Raw genomic sequence first — 24,118 nt, 5'->3', positions numbered from 1 at the left:
TCAATGTACTATTAAGACTAGGGATAGATGAAATATAATTCTTTTATAAAACCTAAGGGTTCTACTATCAAGTCACATACTTGATGACCTTAGAAAGAATTAGCCATTAAAATATTTTAATCATAATATACAATGATAAAAACTGCCAATCAATAGATAATCAAAACGATAAATTTAATACATGGTCAAACATGATTGACCTAATGCAATACCCTCAGGCTGTGTCATGTACACATACTCAAGTAAGTTTTCATTTAGAAACTCCGTTTTGACATCCATTTGCCATATCTCATAGTCATTTTACGCAGCTATGGCAAGGAGAATCCGAATGGATTTAAGCATAGCTACTAGTGAAAAAGTTTCATCATAGTCAATACCATGTATTTGTCTGAAACCTTTTGCAACCAGTCTTGCTTTATAGGTATGCACATTTCCATCCATGTCAGTCTTCATTTTTAAGACCCATTTGCAACCAATGGTTTTTACACCATCCATTGGGTCAATCAAGGTCCAAACTTGAGTATCATACATGGATAGCATTTCAGATCTTATGGCTTCGAGCCATTTTTTCAGAGTCATGACTATTTATGGCCTCTTGATAGGATGTGGGTTCTTCTTGATCCACAATCATCACATCATTGTTCTCAGTTATGAGAAATCCATATCTCATAAGATTATGACATGTCCTATCAAACATCCTTTGGCCTTGTGGTACTTGTTCTGGTTCAGCAATTGCATGTTGATTCATTTGAGGTTCCATACATGGTACAATGCTACTTTGTGGTTCTTGAATTTTTTTAAGTTGTAATATACTCCCACTGGTTCCTTTGGAAATAAATTCTGTTTCCAAAAAGACACCATTTGTAGCAACAAACACTTTGTTCTCATAAGCATTGTAGAAGTAATATCCTTTAGTTTCTTTAGGATATCCAACAAAAAGGCATTTGTCAGATTTGGGTGCTAATTTATCTGAAATTAGTCGCCTCACATAAGCTTGACATCCTCAAATCTTAAGAAAAGACAAACTAGGAGTTTTTCCAGTCCATATCTCATATGGTGTCTTTTCAATTGCCTTTGATGGAACTCTATTCAAAATGAATGCAGCGGTTTCTAAAGTATAACCCCAAAATGAGATTGGAAGATCAGTTTGACTCATCATTGATCGAAACATATCTAATAGAGTTCGATTTCTCTGTTCAGACACACCATTTTGTTGTGGCGTTCCAGGTGGAGTCAATTGATAAAATGATCCCACAATCTCTTGGATGATCTACAAATGCTTGGCTTAAATATTCACCACCTCGATCAGATCTTAGTGTTTTAATATTTTTACCAAGTTGATTTTGTACTTCATTCTTAAATATTTTTAACTTTTCAAAAGATTCAGGTATATTTTATCTGATAAACATAACCATATCTATTGAGATCATCAGTAAAAGTAATGAAGTACTGAAATCCACCTCCAGCATTTGTACTTACTGGACCACATACATCTGTATGTATAAGGCCCAATAAGCTTTTAGCTCTTTCACCTTGTCCAATAAAAGGTGTTTTTGTCATTTTTCCACTAGACAAGATTTACATGTTTCAAATGATTCATAATCAAATGAATTCAAAAGTCCATATCTTTGAAGCTTTGATATGCGTTTCTCATTTATATGGCCTAAACGACAATGCCAGAGATAAGTAGAGTTTAAATCATTTGACTTAAACTTTTTAGCATTGATGTTATTGATTGATTTTCACTAGTGTCTTCAACATTTAAAATATAAAGACCACTACTGCGTGGAGCATATCCATAAAGAATGTTATTATGCGAAATACTGCATTTATTATTCCTAATAATAAATTCAAAACCATCCTTGTCAAAACAAGAAACAGAAATAATATTCCTACACATGGTAGGTACATAATAACAATTATTCAAAGATAAAATAAGTCCACTAGGCAAAGATAACTCATAAGTCCCTACAACTAAAGCAGCAACTCTTGCTCCATTGCCAACTCGTAGGTCTACTTCGCCTTTTGTAAAACTTCTACTCCTTTTGAGACTCTGCACATTAGTACAAATGTCAAATCCAGATCCAGTATCTAATACCCATGAATCACAAGTAGAAAGATTAATTTCTATAACATGAATATCTGAAGTGGTAGTCTCACAACCCTTGTTCTTTTTCAGATCATCCAGATATTTAATGCAATTCCTTTTCCAATGTCCAGGTTTCTTGTAGAAGATACAATTAACATATATCACATATATACTCAGAATCTAATTAATCAAATTACAAGCGGCTCTGATACCACTATTGGGTTTTCTAGGTTCATAACGCAGCGGAATTTCAAAAAATTTATCAAAAACCCACATTAAGATCCATGTAATTCGAATAAATAGATTAATAACATAATTAATACTTACTTGTATGTCGAATTCAAACAGCAATGTAGGAAGGAAGGAGGTGGTTCACTTTGGTCATACCTGGCTTCGGATCACAAACGCCTCCAAAAGAACGCGTCCTCTACGAGTATCCACACGAACAGACCTTTAGCCAAAACAAGTTATTGTGTGCTAGCACTATTGCTTCACAAATAAATTCGAGTTATTTAGTGATTGTGTCATGTGTTTATTTCAAAAAATACATAACTTAAAACCCTAGCCTTAAGAGTGTATTTATAGGAAAATAGGACATCTAGGGTTTACTCAAAAACGTATTTTGAAATCATATGCAAACACTGCGTTTTTGATAACTCTTTTGAGTTCATGTCTATCAAAACCTCTTTTTGATAATTATACATATATATTAATTATTATTATTATTATCTTCAAAAGATAAACCTTAAGGAAAACACTTATCCTTAAATTTCGTATTTTAATTAATATATATTTATTAATATATATATAATATATTAATCACTTAATTTCATTGGACTTGTACAACCCATAACTGTTTTGGGCCTGTTCTTAGTGTGCGACCCTGTAGGTTCATATAACGTTGACAGTAGGTCTGAAATTCCTATTTCCGCCCACAAGTCATAAGTGGCCTCTAGCAAGACATTATGACTACCCAAGTTATACGAATATCGATAATCCCATTTAACCATTTACAGTAATATTTTAATCACTTTGTCTCTCGATATCCTGATTGAATATAAGGCATAGTCATGTCATCCTTATCATATTCAATCATTAGTTTCCTGATTCCAAGTAGACGGAAAATGATAACTCTTTATCAATTCATTTAGCATGGCCATGCATTTCCTTGAGTCTATCTTCTTCAAGGGGCCCATAGATATCTTACTCAAATAAATGAGAGAAAAATTCCTTCTCAGTCACTCACATTTCTCACATAATTACTTTAATATCCAATGACAATCCTTTCCACTATCCTGTTAAAGATAATGTAAAACTGTATCAAAACATGAGATAGCTATGTAGAAATCCATGATGATTTCAAGGTCAAAGGATTATACTAATAGAATTGTAATGAGAATTATTTATGACAGTTATCTATGAAGTATTCTCAAGGTGGGTCATCCAGTGCCTTATTTCTCAAATAGCACCTATGATTTGACTTTATAACTCATATACTTGATTAGTAAAACATAATCATCAGTCAACATCATACTAGTCTCAATGTACTATTAAGACTAGGGATAGATGAAATATAATTCTTTTATAAAACCTAAGGGTTCTACTATCAAGTCACATACTTGATGACCTTAGAAAGAATTAGCCATTAAAGTATTTTAATCATAATATACAATGATAAAAACGGCCAGTCAATAAATAATCAAAACGATAAAGTCAATACATGGTCAAACATGATTGACCTAGTGAAAAACCCTCAGGTTGTGTCATGTACACATCCTCAAGTAAGTTTTCATTAAGAAATGCCGTTTTGACATCCATTTGCCATATCTCATAGTCATAATATGCAGCTATGGCAAGGAGAATCCGAATGGATTTAAGCATAGCTACTGGTGAAAAAGTTTCATCATAGTCAATACCATGTATTTGTCTGAAACCTTTTGCAACCAGTCTTGCTTTATAGGTATGCAAATTTCCATCCATGTCAGTCTTCATTTTTAAGACCCATTTGCACCCAATGGTTTTTACACCATCCATTGGGTCAATCAAGGTCCAAACTTGATTATCATACATGGATTGCATTTTAGATCTCATGGCTTCGAGCCATTTTTCAGAGTTAGGTCTATTTATGGCCTCTTGATAGGATGTGGGTTCTTCTTGATCCGCAATCATCACATCATTGTTCTCAATTATGAGAAATCCATATCTCATAGGATTATGACGTGTCCTATCAAACCTCCTTTGGCCTTGTGGTACTTGTTCTGGTTCAGCAATTGTCTGTTGATTCATTTGAGGTTCCATACTTGGTACAATGCTACTTTGTGGTTCTTGAATTTCTTTAAGTTGTACTATACTCCCACTGGTTCCTTTGGAAATAAATTCTCTTTCCAAAAAGACACCATTTGTAGCAACAAACACTTTGTTCTCATAAGCATTGTAGAAGTAATATCCTTTAGTTTCTTTAGGATATCCAACAAAAAGGCATTTGTTAGATTTGGGTGCTAATTTATCTGAAATTAGTCGCTTCACATAAGGTTGACATCCCCAAATCTTAAGAAAAGACAAACTAGGAGTTTTTCCAGTCCATATCTCATATGATATCTTTTCAATTGCCTTTGATGGAACTCTATTCAAAATGAATGCAACGGTTTCTAAAGCATAACCCCGAAATGAGATTGGAAGATCAGTTTGACTCATCATTGATCGAAACATATCTAATAGAGTTCGATTTCTCCGTTCAGGCACACCATTCCATTATGGCGTTCCAGGTGGAGACAATTGAGAAATGATCCCACAATCTCTTAGATTATCTACAAATGCTTGGCTTAAATATTCACCACCTCGATCAGATCTTAGTGTTTTATTATTTTTACCAAGTTGATTTTGTACTTCATTCTTAAATATTTTGAACTTTTTAAAAGATTCGGATTTATGTTTCATCAGATAAACATAACCATATCTACTGAGGTCATCAGTAAAAATAATGAAGTACTGAAATCCACCTCTTGCATTTGTACTTAATGGACCACATACATATATATGTATAAGGCCCAATAAGCTTTTAGCTCTTTCACCTTGTCCAATAAAAGATGTTTTTGTCATTTTGCCCACTAGACAAGATTCACATGTTTCATATGATTCATAATCAAATGAATTCAAAAGTCCATCTCTTTGAAGCTTTGATATGCGTTTCCCATTTATATGGCCTAAAAGACAATGCCAGAGATAAATAGAGTTTAAATCATTTGACTTAAACTTCTTAGCATTGATGTTATTGATTGATTTTTCACTAGTGTCTTCAACATTAAAAATATAAAGACCACTACTGCGTGGAGCGTATCCATAAAGAATTTTATTATGCGAAATACTGCATTTATTATTCCTAATAATAAATTCAAAACCATCCTTGTCCAAACAAAAAACAGAAATAATATTCCTACACATGGTAGGTACATAATAACAATTATTCAAAGATAAAATAAGTCCACTAAGCAAAGATAACTCGTAAGTCCCTACAGCTAAAGCAGCAACTCTTGCTCCATTGCCAACTCGTAGGTCTACTTCGCCTTTTGTCAAACTTCTACTCCTTTTGAGACCCTGCACATTAGTACAAATGTGAGATCCAGATACGGTATCTAATACTCATGAATCAGAAGTAGAAAGATTAATTTATATAACATGAATACCTGAAGTGGTAGTCTCACTACCTTGTTCTTTTTCAGATCATCCAGATATTTCATGCAATTCCTTTTCCAATGTCCAGATTCCTTGCAGAAGATACAATAAGCATATATCACATATATACTCAGAATCTAATTAATCAAATTTCAACCGTCTTTTGATACCACTGTTGGGTTTTCTAGGTTCATAACGCAGCAAAATTCCAAAAATTTTATCAAAAATCCACACCAAGATCCATGTAATTCGAATAAATAGATTAATAACATAATTAATACTTACTTGTATGTCGAATTCAAACAGTAATGTAGGAAGGAAGGAGGTGGTTCACTTTGGTGATACCTGGCTTCGGATCGGAAACGCCTCCAAAAGAACGCGTCCTCTACGAGTATCCACACGAACAGACCTTTAGCCAAAACAAGTGCCTGTGTGCTAGTACTATTGCTTCACAAAGAAATTCGAATTATTTAGTGATTATGTCTTGTGTTTATTTCGAAAACACATATCTCAAAACTCTAGCCTTAAGAGTGTATTTATAGGAAGATAAGACATCTACGGTTTACTCATAAACGTATTTTGCAATCATATGCAAACATTACGTTTTTGATAACTATTTTGAGTTTATATCTATCAAAAACTCTTTTTGATAATTACACATATATATTAATTATTATTATTATTATCTTCAAAAGATAATACCTTAAGGAAAAAACTTATCCTTAAATTTCGTATTTCAATTAATATATATTTATTAATATATATATATATATATATATATATATATATATAATCTATTAATCACTTAATTTCATTGGATTTTGTACAACCCATAACTGTTTTTGGCCTGTTCTTAGTGTGCGACAATGTAGGTTCATATAACGTTAGCAGTAGTCCTGAAATCCCTATTTCAGCCCACAAGTCATAAGTGGCCTCTAGCAAGACATTATGACTACTTAAGTTATGCAAATATTGATAATCCGATTTAACCATTTACAGTAATATTTTAATCCCTTTGTCTCTCGATATCCTGATTGAATATAAAGCATAGTCATGTCATCCACTACTAGAAAACAGCGTTTTGGCGACGGATTTTAGTGACGGATCTAAAATCCGTCGCTATTTTTTTGATTAGCGACGGATTTAGCGACAGATCTAAAATCCGTTGCTAAACACCACATTAAATTGGCGGGATCATAGCGACGGATTTTACGTCGCTAATGTTGGCGGGAGTAGTCCCGCCAATTCTTTTGATAAAGTTTAGCGACGAATTTTAAAATCCGTCGCTAATTATTGGCGGGAATACTCCCGCCATTTATTTTCCGCAATTAGCGACAGATTTTAAAATCTGTCGCTAAATTACGCCTTTTGCGACGGAACTTAAAATCCGTCGCTAAATTACGCCTTTTGCAACGGAATATAGTGACGGATTTCAAATCCGTCGCTAATTTTCAATGTCAAAAAAATTAAAAGGTATCTAATATTATTTAAGATAGTATTTAATAAAAATAGTTCTTAATTTTTTTAATTAAATTTATATTATTTTAATATAACGTTTTTATTTACAAAAAAATAATTAAATATTATTTATGAAATAATAATTACATATTATTTATTTATTTAAAGTATATAAATATATTAATAAAATTATTAATTATAAAAAAATTATCTTAGAATGCGGATTAAATTATGGAAACAAATATTTGTTGTTTTTAGTTACATTTAAGTATAATATACATAAATATATAACATGAATATGAGCTGGTTAAGGTGGAGTTATGCGCGGGAGAACTAAAAGGTTAAAGAGTCTTGAGTGGGAGCAATGAAAGGATGGGTGACCTACTGGGAAGTTAGCGAAAATTGACAGGTGGATGCAGGTGGGTGATTTAACTTGGGTCGGTTAGTGACGGAGGGCGCGGATGAGGGATTGATTAAATAAAAAATTTATTTTACGATGTAATTTTTAAATTTTTAAATTTTTTAAAATTAGTGATGGATTTAAATCCGTCGCTAATTAGCGACAGATTTAAAATTCCGTCGCTAAAACGGAGACCAAAATCCGTCGCAAAATTTTTCTCCCGTCGTTATCAAACGTTGCGACCAAAAATGTTGCGACAGACTGTTTCCGTCGCAAATCCGTCGCTAAACGTGTTTAGCGACGGAATTTGGTCATTTAGCGACGGAAAAATCCGTCGTTAAATGACTGTTTTCTAGTAGTGATCCTTATAATATTCAATCATTAGTTTGCTGATTCTAAGTAAACTGAAAATGATAACTCTTTACCAATTCATTTAGCATGGCCATGCATTTCCTTCAGTGTATCTTCCTCAAGGGGCCCATAGATATCTTATTCAAATAAATGAGGGACAAATTCTTTCTCAGTCATTCATATTTCTCACATAGTTACTTTCATATGCAATGACAATCTTTTCCACTGTCCTATTAAAGATAATGTACGACTGTATCAAAACATGAAATAGCTATATAGAAATCCATGATAATTTTAAGGTCAAAGGATTATACTAATAGAACTGTAATGAGAATCACTTATGACAGTTATCTATGTAGTATTCTCAAGGTGGGTCATCCAGTGCCTTATTTCTCAAATAGCACCTATGATTTGACTTTATATCTCATATACATGATTAGTAAAACATAATCATCAGTCAACATCATACCAGTCTCAATGTACTATTAAGACTAGGGATAGATGAAATATAATTCTTTTATAAAACCTAAGGGTTCTACTATCAAGTCACATACTTGATGACCTTAGAAAAAATTCACCATACAAGTATTTTAATCATAATATACAATGATAAGAACTGCCAATCAATAAATAATCAAAACGATAAAGTCAATACATGGTCAAACATGATTGACCTAGAGCATATCACTAACAAAAATGACTTGAAGAACACAAAGAACAGCAAAAACCCAAACCCAGATATCAAAAACAAAAGATTGGAGGATTAAAAGGAAAGCACAATACCTTGAAATCAAATAAGCAGGATTAAAGAAAAGATATGGAGCAACCTTGAAACGAGAAATCTTGAAGGAAATTAACACGAAAAAGAGAAGAAATTGCTCAAAGAAGTCTGAAATTTTTTGAAGAAAACAAAAGTAAAAGAAGAAAGTGTGAAAATGAACATTTATACCCAGAAGTTGGGGATCAGGAAATTGAAAAGATGGGACCCTAAAGGTCGCGTCGGATGAGTGACAAATGTCATAAAAACGAAACACTTTTCCCTCATCTAATAACCATTGTTCGCCGATGAGCGACAAATGGCAGAGAGTAGAAAAGTACAAATCTTGCTGGAGAAGCAATACGACTCGCCAGAATATAAAACGACTCACCGCCAAAAGAGCTAAAAATTACCAAACCATAAATACCAAGATTTCAGCTCACTTGGGGGGGGGTAATGATGGATACCAGATCCTGTCTTAAGTATAATGGAGCCGAGTCACAGGAGATCCATTCTCAGACGATACCGGACTCCCACCCAAAGGGCCAAACCAAACAAAACAGGCGGCCGAATCCACAGGATCTGCCTCGAGTGGAATAACACATTATCTGACACGAAGAATACCAAATCCCTGAGGACTCAGACAAAGCGCGTCGACCCTGGGATTCGGACAGATTACCAGGTCTGCTAAATATCCTCGAGTATCTTTTCTATTTGGATACAAATTTTAACTTAGAAAGATAACCTCCAACTTAGGAAGACAAGACTATTTAAGAAGACGTTCCTAAATAGGACTAATGTCTGAATAAGGAATATTGCTCCTAATCAGGGTCAAACCCTAAAAAATAGAACTCACCTTCCTATTACAACTCTACAAGGTATACTATCATCTACTATAAAAGGAGTTTGAGGTATGCCTAAACACACAGCGACAATATATGCACAAAACTCTGCTTAAACTCAATAATGATTTTAGCATTGGAGAGTTAATCGGACAACCACCATCCGGTTAGCTTTTACCCTATTTTGCAGGTCATACAACCGAATCAGAAGACAAACTCCATCAGACATTTAGTTTACTTTTAGTTTACATTATTGACATTGAGTCGACGTTGAGTTGATATTAAGTTTACATTGAGTTGATATTAAGTTATATTTGAAAATTATAATAATTTACTAAAAAAATTACTTCGGATTGACATTAAATTTACATTAAGTTGACATTAGGTTTATATTGAATTGACATTAGATTTACCTTGAGTTTATATTGAGTCGTCATTGAGTTGACATTGAGTCGACGTTGAGTTGATATTAAATTTACATTGAGTTGATATTAAATTAATTTATAATATTATGATAATTTGCTAAAATATTTAATTTGGATTAACATTTAGTTTACATTAAATTTACATTGAGTTGATATTAGGTTTACATTGAGTTGATATTGAATCGTCATTGAGTTGGCATTGGTTCGACGTTAATTTGACATTAAATTTATACAAAACACCGTGAAATTCTTAAATAATTACTTTCAATCTAATGTAAGTTAATTTTTAATGGTCTAAATTGTAGAAAAATGATTTTGCTGTATAAAAATAATTTCATTTACATTTATAATTATTATTTACATTAAGTTGACATTGAAGTTATATCATGTTCATATTAAGTTTACTTTGAGATCACATTGAATTGATATCGAGTTTACATTAAATTAAATTGAGTTCACTTATTTTAAATTTATTTTTGCTTCATTTTAATAAAACCTTAGATAGCTTACTTCAAATTACTATTAGTTTATTTGTCATTCTATAAATTATTTTTAATAGTATGAATAATAAAGTTGATACTGAGCCATTTTTGAGTTTATATTGAGTTTACGCACACCTCGACGGGTCCCACTATCACGTATCCAACCATGACCACGTCGGGTGCGACCACCAAACCACTATATTGTCTAATTGGTAAAAAGCTCATTTTGCCCCCTGATATAAGATCAAAAGAATTAATAAGACCCTAAAATTGAAGTCAATTATTTATATATTTGTCTACTAATGGCGTGACATATATGAAAAAAGTTCACAACATCCTTAATGTTTAAAACACTTACCAATTTTATATTTATAACTCCTTTTTATCATTTTAAACATCTTCTTCATTTAAGTATCAATAATTAAGCAATATTTAAAATTAAAATGTTTATTACAACAATTAAAATTTAATTAAACAATTCAAAACCTAGTTAAACACTTTGAAATCCAATTAAACAAATCGAAATTAAATTTAGTTTTATATAATTACACCAACTAAAATTAAAATCAAATATTCTTAAATCACTGTCGATTTTTTTTTCCGAATCTATTTTTAAATTTAATTAAAAAAATTACTTATTTTTGCACCGGAGAAGACGAACAAACCCAAAGTATCTGTTCTTCACCAGAGTGAGAAGAACAAATCAATTTTTTTAATTAAATTTAGAAGTAGATTCGGAAAAAATCGGCGGCAATTTAATGTAATACCCCTTATTTTTAAGGTATTGATGTTATGCCTCATGTTTTGATTTGCAATAATTAAAGTTAAGGAGACCAAATATAAGTTAAGATATTAAGGATATAGATCGAAACGAGTCTAATTTACTTATCGCAAAATAATAATTTAATTTAGAAATTATTATTCGTTAAAACTGGTATGAGCAGGACTAAGAAAAACCTAAGAAATGAATATATTAATATGCATCTCTAAATGGAGAGCTAAAAATTTCGGCAAGAATCCCGAAATAAAAACGTCAAAATACGACATTTTGGACGTAAAAATATAGAAGGTAACGATGATGAACACATGGCGATGCATGAGTGGAGACAAGTGGCGTGCAAAGATGGAGACACGCGACGTGCATGCACATCATCATGTGGCGCTCATGCGCATCATCTCGTGGCGCGCATGCACGGTGACACATAGCCCGCATGCACAACGACACGTGGCATGCACGCAAAGCGACACTTGGCGACACGTGGTGCGCATGCGCAGTGACACATGGCGCGCATGCAAAGTGACACGTGATGATGTATATGTCCATATATAGGAAACATTTATAGTTCATTGTTCTCCGATCGATATATTCTTCAAAAAACGGTTTCGAAACGTCGAGTTTGTTTGGTCGATATCTCTCTACTCCGATATCAGAATTCAAAGTTCAGATCGAAGATATCGACATGCTCTGTAGCTCTTCTGGTTTTATTTTAAAAAATTCGGACAAAAAACAGATCAAATCCATTACTAATGTTTCGGCCTAAAACAATATGTTTGGTTTGTCGTGCTGCGGTCAATTTTTTCGCCGTTCTAATCTTGGTAATCCTTCTGTAAAAGTTTCTGAAATTTGGAGAACTGAATTATAAGAATTTGATGTGTTATCAAGCTATGGTATCAGGATCTTGACGGTTTGGATATATGTAGTGAATTAGAAATAGCAGTGTTTGTGACTTTGCAATTTACTTTCGTGTATTTTTATAATAAGTTGTTGTTTTGTGTTATTAGTATATTGAACGCATTTCATATTCTATGATTTTGTGATATGTTTGCTATACAATAGTTTGTTTGTAAAGTGTGATTCTGATATGAGTTTAGGGTTAGGGTTTCAATACCGATATGAGTCGTTGATGTCTATATGTTTGATTATGTTCCGATCTGAATTCTTTATGATTTTGGTTGTAAAATAAGAAGGAGGATTATGCACGATAGATAAGAGGTTAACTCAGTGGAATTATCTCGGGACTCAAAACTTGGGATTAAGCGATGATAGCGGTTAACTCGGTGGAATAATCTCGGGACTATACTTGTCACGACCCAATTTCAGATATTGTGACCGGCGCTAGGGTAATGGATATTACCGAAGCCCATGGCTAGCCTCACGGAGAACAACACAATACAATTAAACTTGCATAAAAATCAATGCTCGGGGGTAACCGAGACTCCAACCTAAGCTAGCAGTTTATATACACCATTATATAATCAAATGCTCTACTAAAACCCAAGACTTCAACCACATGCCAATATATAAATAACTGAATCCAAAGTAAACATGCCAACAACATAATAAAACAGGCGGACCAATCCGATAAATTAAAGTATAGATAACTATAAAATAACCAGTCGTACTGCGGTCTAAGAGTGTTAAACAGTTTGACTAGTTTTTATTAAAAACAAATAAACCTCCAAAGAATGAAAGAATGTGACTGGCGCTAGATAATGGGTATGGTAGTACCGAAACCCATAGCTAGCTTCGAGGATAACATACAAACATACAATCCGGCAAAAAAAAACCAATGCTCGGGGGCAACCGAGACTCCAATCTAAATCTAACAATTTTTATAAGCAACGTTATAATCAGATGATCGGCACAATTCTGAGACTCCAACAGCATGCCTTACATATAAATAATCCAAATTAGAGTAATAAACATGCCAACATGCATAAACAATAGTCATACCAATCTGACAATATAATATAACTATAAAAGTAATAAAGACAATGCTAATACTACTGCGGACTAAGAGTTTTGAAATAAACAGGACTATCTTTATTTAAAACCCAAAAGTAGACTGCCACAGAAATAATGAATCTGGATATTAACGGACACGCTCAAAATTATAAACTTCGAACATAGGGAAAACAACTGGGTCAGATATACTGAGACAAAAAGGCCCTTCCATATCCTTTGCCCAGTCGCACCACCTAGAGTGAGTTTCACTCTCTACTGAAAACATAAAAAAAAATTAGAAGACCCTCAATATTTTGTTTAATCCTCAAAATAACATTTAATTATTTCTAAATTTAATTAATAATTGTAATTTGAAAAGATCAAAAATCTGTTTACAATTAAATAAAATTTGAAGGACTGTTTTTGCCTTTTTCCCATTAAACCCTATTCTTCTTCATTTCTCTTTACCGTCGTCACCCTCATCTTCTTCTACATTTTTCTATACCTCCATATGTCACACCTTCGCCAGATCTCTGACCTTGAAGATGTGAAATTTTTTAAGTAATGAACAGTTGGGTCTTTGTCTTCAACGAAGCAATGGACTAGCAGTTGGTTCGTCTGGTTTGTTCCTCCGGTGCTGCGAAGGAGAATATATGTTGTTGCTTTGTTTATGTATATACTTTATTGTTGCCATTGATCTTTTATCTTTGCAGGTGGTTACTGGTGGCTTTTCAGGGTGGTTGTCAGATCATTAGTTCTTCGCGAGAAGAACCACAATCTCATATTTTTCTTATGAAGAACAACAGATTTGTTGTTCATCGTGAAGAATAGAGATCTGCTGTTCCTCACTAAGAACAGAGTCTGTTCCTCGCGAAGAACAGAGTCTACTCTTCTGGAAGAATAGCAAATCTGCTGTTCTTTACGAAGAACATATTATATATGTTCTTTAAAAGAACATATTTGTTGACCTGCTCTTTTAAAAGAACGGATCTTCCAGGAAAAAATATTCCGGCAGTGAGTGGTGTCTGCTTGATTTTTTTTCTGGCAACGGATCCAATAGGCATTATGGTCGGCATTTGAATTGGAGCGGTTTGCGGTGGGAACAGAGGGTTGAACGGATCCGGTTTACATAGTTTAAGAGGTGATATCCTCACTCTATCTAGGTGTTTTTGATACAAAAACACAAGTTGCGGGTCTGTTTGATCCAAAAACCTCCAAAAGACTTTTTATACATTTTGTGCCAAATTGAGGGGGTGAATTAATCCTTTGTTCGAATTGAAACCCTAAACCGCAAATAACTAAATCCATTTGTCATGCCGGTGAGACGTATCTCCATAACCGATCTCCGACTGTCACTTAAATAAATCACGTTAGTCCAGGAGACATATCTTCCACCAGCGCCCTCACTAAGGCGAGACAAATCTCCAACCTACCTCAAATACCCAAATGATTAACCGGTGCGCACGCAGTCTCGATGATGCCCATCGACTAGCCCGTTTCAATTCAGATCCATAATGTCGAAAACAGTTCAAGAGCTGTGTATACAATATACATACAAAAATATACAGTTTATTTAATAAAGCGGTAAATAACAACATAAACTCACTTCTTGCGAATCCCCCACAAAACTCGGCAAGCACTAAACCTAATTCGACTTTGATGCACGAACAATTGACGAGTTTAAGAAAGCACAAACCAGAATTAAAACTTAATCTAACTCTATGGTGTACTAGACACCACATAAGACTAGCACAACACCAAAATCAATCGCATAAGCTAAATACAGAGTAAATACACAATCTCAAACCATAGCCAAAACCATACAACAAGCTAAGCCCTATTGAGTTCCACTTGAAAATATTATCCGGAAACCTTTTCAAACCATTCTATAAATCAATTCAAAAACCAAAATGGTAACTAGCCGAGTCAACCAAGACTTCCAAGCTTATCTCACATGTCGGGCGACCCAAGTCTAACCTGACCCAAAGAAACCACAAGATAAAGCAATGTTTAAAATCCAGAAATTCATTTGATAAAACAACATCAAGTTTGAAAAACAATGAAACTCAACATTACTTAACTAGTGAACAATTAACAACACGCACCCAGAGTTTTGGATAAAATCCAAAATAACAAACATGCTAGAAATGGCATCACAAGTCATAACATGCCTTAGAAACAAAACATTACACCACATATCCATCATGCCCAAGCAATACCAACAACAACTAAGCATCAATCCAACATCTTAAATAGAGCATGGCATATCAAAGCAAGACTTACATACAATCACCATGAACCGATTGCCCACAACCTTAAATGATATCAACATGCAATAGACATACAAAACAGTCCTATATTAACTATGGGCAGCCACCATAATCTCAAAACAACAATCAAGCCAAACCAAATTGTACATATGCATTTTATGGTCAAATACCAACATTTGATCACTCAATCATACTAATCGCTATAGCATCGATCTAAACAAGTTACATCAGTTCTGATCATGCCTATACAACCCTAATATTTTGCTAAAACAGGAACAACATTTATAGCATGAACATACCAAACAATCTTGCATTAAATCAAACAACAAAGCAAATCACCCAAGATATAATCTAGCAATAATCACGCTAACCCAATTTAATCATACACATTCAGATCTATACATGGAAAAACAGTAGTTTAGCATCACAACAACAACACAACGAATCGAGAAAACCATACAACATTCTAACGCAAGAAATGGTACATACCCGTGATAAGATTATGAATTGAATCAAAGGACTATTGAGAATAGGTTAGGTATGATTCTCTTACTCCAAAAGTGCTGGAATTCAAGGAAACAATAATCACGAATCGAAACAAGCGATAGATAAATAATTGAACGATATATAGGACGTGCGAATCACTTACTGGCACTACAAAAAGTTCGGCTTGTGGGGACGAACGAAATTTATCACGTGAAGCCTAAAATTTGTCACAACAACGTTATTGTGACTACTTTGTGACAAATTTTTTTGGTCACAACAAACAAGTCACAATAAGTTCATTTTATAGTTTGTCACCATAAATTTTCTATTGTGATAAAATTGTTTTTTCACATTTATATTTATTGTGACGAAAATGTATATCACAAGTAATCAATTGTTGTCAAAATTTGTCGTAATATACATCGACTTCTAGTGACAAAACGCTAATAACGTGACAAAAAAATACTATCACAATTCATATAAATTTGTCACTACATACACCGAGTTATTAGTGACATAAAGATTATGCAGTGACAAAACCATATTTATCACAATTAATAAAACTTTATCACTACATACACCGAGTTATTAGTGACAAAAAAATATTTATCACAAGTAATCTATCATAACGTGACGAAATTAATTGTCATAATAATCAATTAGCTGTGATAAATTTAATTTATCACAAGAAATAATTTAACATAACGTGACGAAATTAATTGTCATTACAATTAGTTAGTTGTGATAAATTCAATTTATCACAAGAAGTAATTTAACATAACGTGACGAAATTAATTGTCATTATAATTAGTTAGTTGTGACAAATTTAATTTATCACAAGAAGTAATTTATCATAACGTGACAAAATTAATTGTCATTATAATTTATAAACGGTGATAAATTTAATTTATCACAAGTAATTTATCATAACGTGACAAAAGTATTTGTCATTACAATTATATAGCTTTGACAAAAGTAATTGTCGTTATAATCGCTATTTTATTATATTATTTTCATTCTTATCGATATTAAAACAATTGAATACGGTAAATTGTTGCTAAAGTCAATGAATAAAAAACTAAATCAATTCAAATAGTATATAAAATTATAAATGAATAAGTCTTCAATAATACTAAAATAAGCGATCATATGCAAACATGTAAAATATATGCTAAAAAAAACTAAATTAAGCCTAACTATTGATATAGAGAGACGTCCATCTTCTGTCATCCCAACGATTCTCATCTACAAGAAAAAAATTAATGAAATAATATAAATATTTATTTTTAAATTAACATATTTAAATGAATAATTTTAAAATTTAAGTTCCTTGTAAGAAATGCGGTTCTTTTGAAAGCATTACTCTTTCTTTATTACTCTAGTGGTTTTTTCTTCAATCTAAAATGATTTCATAAAACAGTTAGAAAGAAATTCAAAAGAGTGAAATCATCTCAAACCTATAACATTCATAACCTTCTGAATTGTAAAAATGTTATGTTTGCTTTAGTGGTAACTTTGGTCTAACAAGGAGATGCAATTAGTCAAAGGATTACCCTTTTATCACCAGATGAAGGTTTAGGTGGAAATTTGTTGCCCTGGGAAACATCCATGTCTTTAGTACTTGTTTTTATCGTCAAGTAACAAGATCAATATGTTAACAAAAAGAACACTGCAGAAAACCAAAAAAACAGCAGATATGTGAAGTTCTGAACAATACCAGGTCATAATTGACTTGTAATGCGTTGCTTAAACTCTTCCGTAACCTTACTTAACACTGATTCCACCAACTATTGCATGCAAAAGGCAACAATCATCATTTAAAGTTAGAAACTTTAACAGCAGAACCAAAAGGAAATGAAGCATAGTGTATCTGAATACTAAATCTTGATTAATTCTGAAGAGATTTTACACAGAGACATATTTCATTCCTGTTTTGAATTATATAACATTTACCTAGACCTAGGCAGCTCTATAAATTACTCTTTATCAAGTCTCAAAATTAATTAGTATCAACAGTTGCACAAGTTCATATAACATAAGCATATAAACTTATCATCAAGAAATCAAATAGTAAAATAGTAGATAATTACTTGTTTTGTACATTTAACGAGTGGTAAAACGCAAATATAACTTGATAACCAGTAAAAGAAAAGAGGTATTACTAAGGCGTATGTACACAATAACTTCATCTGACGTTTTACGCACCCTGGCCAAATAGCAAGATTCACAAGCAACATATATTACACAATACGTCGTTAATTTAAAGAACAAAGCTACCGAACATTGAAAAGATAAGCATGGAAAATCATGTGGAATTCCAAAATCAACCAAGATAATACTTCTCCTATACAGGAGCCCAAATGTTTAAAATTTCTAATTGACGAACCATTAAAGAACAAATATGGCATTAATAACTCCACAATTTAAAGAATAACAGTAAGAAAAAATCAGTAACATACTGGCCAACTAGAACGTCCATTACACCTATTATAGGATAATCAAACACTAAATGAGCAGTCGAAATATGAAAATCACCGATTCTTATTATGACTTTCCAAAAGCTAGTTACAACAGCGAAATCTATAATCACAAATTTAACAAAGAAGAGTAACAACTAAGTAAAACATGTTATCCTCAGTAATACTAACACCTTCATTATGCCAGGTTCTAGCTAAGGATGCAAGCGACAACAAACATTTCAAAGTTTCCACCTAAACAAACAAAGAACCAGAGAATTAACATACTAGAAGTTTACGCAGAGCTATTTACAGTAATTAGTAGCAAAATTACCAAAATATTTGCAATAGTAACACTGTCACGACCCATTTTCATGAATCGCGACCGGCGCTAGGGTATGAGTAATGTAGTACCAAAACCCGTAGCTAGCCTTTCATTTAACATATAAACACGTAAACCTGCAGAAAACCAATGCTCGGGGGCAACCGAGACTTCAGCCTAAATCTAGCAGTTATAATATTCAACAATTAAGGTAACATGTTTTCCAATAATAGTATTAAATCGGCTTAACATAAATAATCCGGAATATTCGTTTAACATGCCAGAGCAATAAATAATCAGTCAGACCAATCTGACAACAACTAGAATAAAATAAAGACGTCTAGTTACTACTGTGGTCTAAGAATAAAACAGTTTTACAGTTTATCAAAAATAAATGGAACCTCCGAAGAAAAGTAAATGCGGAGATCACCAGACTCTCTCAGATCATGACCCTGGGAAAAATTGGGAAAACAACAGGGTCAGATATACTGAGATGAGTTGAAACCCTAATCCACAATTCTAAATAAATAACATAATCCAATAGGCCTGGTCCCGAGAGCTGAGCTACACCGAGTTACCACTGACCACACTTTACCATATCCAGAGTCCCGAGAGCTGTGCTACACCGAGTTACTCTATTTGGTCCCGAGAGCTATGCTCACACCGAGTTAACACATTACCATAAATACCTTACCCAGATCATTACCGGTGCGCACGCAGTCCTAATGATGGCCATTAGGTAGCGTGTTCCAACTAAGAGGCATATTATAAAAACACTTCGAAATATACGTACAGTATATATATTTAATATTAAAATAATAATTTACTTAATAAAGCGGTGAATAGTAAGTACAAACTCACTACTTGCTAATCCACGTGAAAACCGGCAAGCAACTAATCCTGATTCGCCTCTGGAGCACGAACAATAGACGGGTCTAGACAAATAAAATAATTATTAAAAACAGACCCTAACTCTAGAGAGTACTAGACACCGTATATGACTAGTACAAATAACACGTCGGAAATAAACAATCCAAAGCAACACACAAAAATACCTAATAGGTAATAAAGTCCAATTAATATAAGTCTATTGAGTTCTCGCTTTAAAATCCAATTTATAAATATTATTTAATAACCTTTAAATAATAATTAATTTCCAAATAGTGGATTAGCCGAGTTATCATTAATTACCAAGCTAACCTCACTGGTCGGGTGACCCAAGTCTAACCCGACTCAAAACGTTTATCAATATAAACCCGAGTTTATATTTATAAAAGGGTTAAATGCAAATTCATACACCAACTTGACCTAATTTGCAATTACAACATAAACTTTTAAACTTGGCAATGTCGGTAACCAACTTTAATTTCTTGGCAAATTGGTACACCGACCAATCATAAATCGACAAATGGCGGTTTATTACAATGTCCACGTTAGTGTTTTTTGAGTTTGGTGTATCGATTTGCCAAAAGTGTAAAGTTGGTTACTGACATTGCCAAGTTTTAAAGTTTATGTTGTAATTGCAAATTAGGTCAAAGTTGGTGTATGAATTTGCATTTAACCCTTTATAAAATAATTCAATAAAATAATAATCCATTTTAAAAGCGGAACTCAATAACTTCAATTCCAAGTAACCCAAGTTACATCCCAAAAATCTAACCATTTTAAGTTTATAAAATTTTAGAGACTAAACTATACTTTAGCCAATTAGGGACTAAACTGTACTTTAGCCAATTAGGGGCTAAACTGTACTTTAGCCAATTTGATATCCGAAATCAATTTAATCACCTTTGTTTATAATTTAAACAAATATAAAGTTACCAACCAAAAATCCACTTAATTTAGTTAAAAACATATTCAAGGGCTAATTTGTAATTTAGCCAATTTTTATGACAATTTGATATTCTTAATTAAATAAAATTACACGAGTAATTATATTAGCTAAGTTTATAAGTAGCTATCGTTTTCAACTTAATAATTATAAATCAAATGTAAATTCAAGTTATTATCAAACAAAAGTAAAATCTAACTTAAATGATCTAATTGATTCAAACAAAACAATTCAGTAATCAAAGTGGTTAATAAGCCATCTTCCTCATTTAAAACTCAAAATCCCCGCCTAAGCTTAACCCCTATTTGCAAAAACTTATAATCATCAATTATGAACATTAAGGTTTTCTAATTCAATATGATTCTTAGATTACAACCATATCATTCATTATAATCAAAAACCCAACACCTAAAAGCAAAACAGTACCAATTCATAATAAGAAAAAAAAATGGCAGGATTATGGCGTGGATTCAACAATTCAAAACGGCGACAAACAGATAGATTTAACACCACACTATCTATTCGTTTATGAATCACCACAACCCTAAAGATCTAGCACCATGAAACATAACAAGATCAAGCCAAATGAAAAGGAATGGTTCGGCAGAAACCATAGCAACCAAGAACAGTTTTAATAAACTAAAAGCGATAAACCGTACGGCGATTGAAACGAGATCGATAGCGTACCGTTCAACGAAAACGAGGTGGGGGATCGAAGGTACACGAGTCTAGAACGTCTGGAAACAAATGGTATTGATTTCGATCTAGAAACGAGAGAGAACGATCAAAAATACGGAATTTCCGTTTAATACCAAAACTGAAATTTGATGAACAAGGAAGCTTACCGGAACAGCGACTTTGAGGAATGATTGCGGCAGTAATTCTCAGTGAAAATGGATGTTTAAGATGTCTAGGATTTGTTTGTAGTGTGGAGAATAGATTAGGGGTGAATTTTAGGTATTTAAGTAGGTCGATTAGGTCGGAATCACGTGACGAAACTGCCCCCACGCACAGCAGTTTAGTTCTCGAACGAGAACAGCCAAGCTGGGCTTGGTTCTCGTTCGAGAACTCCTCGTCTCGTACGAGACGAGGCCCCAAGCATGATTCTCGTTTGAGAATCTTAAGATTCTCGAACGGGAATTGAACCATTTTATTTTTTTTGTTTAAAAATTAAAGTGGTTGAACCAAGATCAACCCCAATCCCGAACCAACTCGAACCAAACCACTATCTTCGAATTTACTTCAAAACAACCGGAAAATCGTCGGAAATTATCGAAAAATAAATTAAAATTTTACGGGATATTACAAACACTATACTCGTATTTGCCAACTCTCATAGACCAAACAATAAGTATAGCTTGATAGCCTGTAAGAACAGTCAATGCAAGCGTAACAATACCCCTATCTGAATCAAGAACAAACACATAACATGCGAAGCAATAATTTGAAATGATTGAAATTAAAAGCAGCCAATGTATATCTTTACTTGCATTTCCAATTGGATCGGTCATTTGAGGCGGCCACTTTACTAACGAACACTTCAAATTTGAAAGCAGAATTAGGGATCAAAAAATGAAAAATTGAGAGAACTAGATCTTGAAGAAAGAAAATAAAGTACCTTAATTTTCAATGTCGTTAGCTGTTTTGCCCTCATTATCTTTATCGTCGTCCTGGAGTTTCTCGTGTTCAATCGAATTTTGCAGACTAACATGGAATATTTATCAACAATGAAAAAAACAATCACACTGTAGATCTATCTTGCTTGATTACACAATTTTTTACCTATGCTGCAAAAACATAAACCTTTTGGCATGCAACTAACTTGTGAAGACAAACAAAAATCTTCATTAACAACTTTTACACATAAAGCCTACTCATTAATAAGAAATTTTGAGAACTAGGATCAATTTAGAAAAAGATTAAGAGAACTAACCACTATTAGATAAAGACAGTCTTTTCTTTACTTGTTTATCTGATTGTATTGACCTTTCTTTTGGGTTGCTTTGAGATCTTTGATAACCTCTGGAGACCTTCACCAAATGACTTGCATGATGCCACAATGCAAAATTAAGAAGTTATATTATCCCCTCAAGTTAAATCAGTCTTGAATACTGACCTTGAAGAAGAGTCTAGAATCCTTTCCAATAGTGATGTCATGAGCCATAAGAATCACACTATTAATTTTAATGCGGAAAGAAGCCGCAACATTATGAACCATCTCCTCATACAAAACTAATTTTGGTAGTGAATGCAATTGCCTGCTTAACATAAACAATTTTTACCATCAGATAAGATTTCAGTAGAGAGACAAAAGGAATTACGAATGAATACATGTAGTATTTGACATACTTATTTCTGAAAGCAACAAAGTTGGCTCGGAAAAACAATACAGTTACAAGCAGCAATGCATCTGAACAAACTGTTAAGAATGGTAGTCCAGACCGCTCATACAAAAACCAAGCTACTGTTGCAACAATAACGATACCAAACAAAACACACCGCCGCTTCCATAAAAACACATCAATATTATTAAAAAGAAAATTAGTCAAACGTCGACACATGAATAAACATAATGCACTGAATTGGAATAATTTTCTTAATATCATCTTTGTTGTAACTATACACTTGCATAACTAATGCTCTCCATCTCCTCAAAATTCAATAGAAACTTCTGACTTCAGTTCATTTTGGATTATTTAGAAAATTTAAAAATCCAATTCATGCATTTGAAAAGGCCATAGTTGCTAAATTTCAATTCTTTGTCAACTTCAGGAAAGAAAAATGCATTTTGAAATAAATAAAATCATGGAGCATGAAAAAGAGGTAGATTTCAGTTGCTCAAAACTATTAACAACATTCTCTCCATATCATCGGTTAATTTCTGTACTTGCTCCCTTCAAGGTTACTACTAGCGTAAAGTAGTATGGTTAAAACCCATCTACATCCCACAATAGGAAGATCGATCCTGATGGCGTTTTAATCCATTTTGGATATCAAACTTTAATTTGATAATGAAGTTGTCAATTGAATATATTATGCTGTAAAATCCGAATCAGAGTGTAGGCTTTGTCTAAAGAAAGAAATACCAATTATATCATTATCAAATAGCAACTGAAATTATCAAAATAAAGCAAATAAATTCTTAACCTGTTTCATAACATTATAAATTTCATTATATCATTATGAAAACTATAAAGCCACATGAAAAAATTTGATATAATTCATAGAAAAAAAAGCAATACCTTTCTTTAACCTCTCAATCTCTCCAACAAATATCACCAGGAAGATTTCCAACATAAAGAGTCATGCTAGCAATTAAATCAAAACTTTCTTTTACCTATAATAAATTTCAGTAAATATTTTACTTGATAGGGAAAAATCTGTAATCAATTTCAGTAACAAAAAAATGAGAAACATGAAAATGAGAAACTAATTAAGCTTTCTATTTGTAATTGTATGAAAATAAGCTTACATTAAAGGTTTGCTAGCAATGTCGTATCGCCAAACAACAATAAACGAGAAACACCTTTGAAAAATGGAGATTAATTTGCA

The 24,118-nt window shown here is 32.9% G+C and overlaps 1 protein-coding gene and 1 long non-coding RNA gene across 2 annotated transcripts; both read right to left on the bottom strand.

The window, feature by feature from the left end:
• Positions 1-16,999: 16,999 nt before the first annotated feature.
• On the bottom strand, positions 17,000-18,082 carry LOC126653772 (uncharacterized). The gene is made up of 2 exons (XR_007632311.2): positions 17,511-18,082; positions 17,000-17,202 (listed from the first exon to the last, which is right to left on the bottom strand). It is a non-coding gene; the product is annotated as an uncharacterized LOC126653772 (long non-coding RNA).
• Positions 18,083-21,879: 3,797 nt separating this feature from the next.
• LOC126687649 (reticulon-like protein B16) lies at positions 21,880-23,127 on the bottom strand. The gene is made up of 3 exons (XM_056106343.1): positions 22,916-23,127; positions 22,053-22,824; positions 21,880-21,971 (listed from the first exon to the last, which is right to left on the bottom strand). The coding sequence occupies exons 1-2, from the start codon at positions 23,125-23,127 to the stop codon at positions 22,665-22,667; spliced, it is 372 nt and encodes a 123-aa protein (XP_055962318.1). The 3' UTR covers positions 21,880-21,971; positions 22,053-22,664.
• Positions 23,128-24,118: the final 991 nt, after the last annotated feature.

The sequence above is a fragment of the Mercurialis annua genome, linkage group LG6 (genome assembly GCF_937616625.2).
Source record: "Mercurialis annua linkage group LG6, ddMerAnnu1.2, whole genome shotgun sequence".
Lineage (NCBI taxonomy): Eukaryota > Viridiplantae > Streptophyta > Magnoliopsida > Malpighiales > Euphorbiaceae > Mercurialis > Mercurialis annua.
The sequence above is the reverse complement of the archived record's forward strand: the minus strand, read 5'-3'. Positions and strand labels throughout refer to the sequence as shown.

What these genes read in the sequence shown, in the direction of transcription:
- LOC126687649 (XM_056106343.1), bottom strand. Translation starts at nt 23,127, where the DNA reads ATGTGTCGACGTTTGACTAATTTTCTTTTTAATAATATTGATGTGTTT. An exon ending in TTTGTTGCTTTCAGAAATAA is followed by an intron (nt 22,825 to 22,915) that starts GTATGTCAAATA and finishes TATGTTAAGCAG; the next exon opens with GCAATTGCATTCACTACCAA.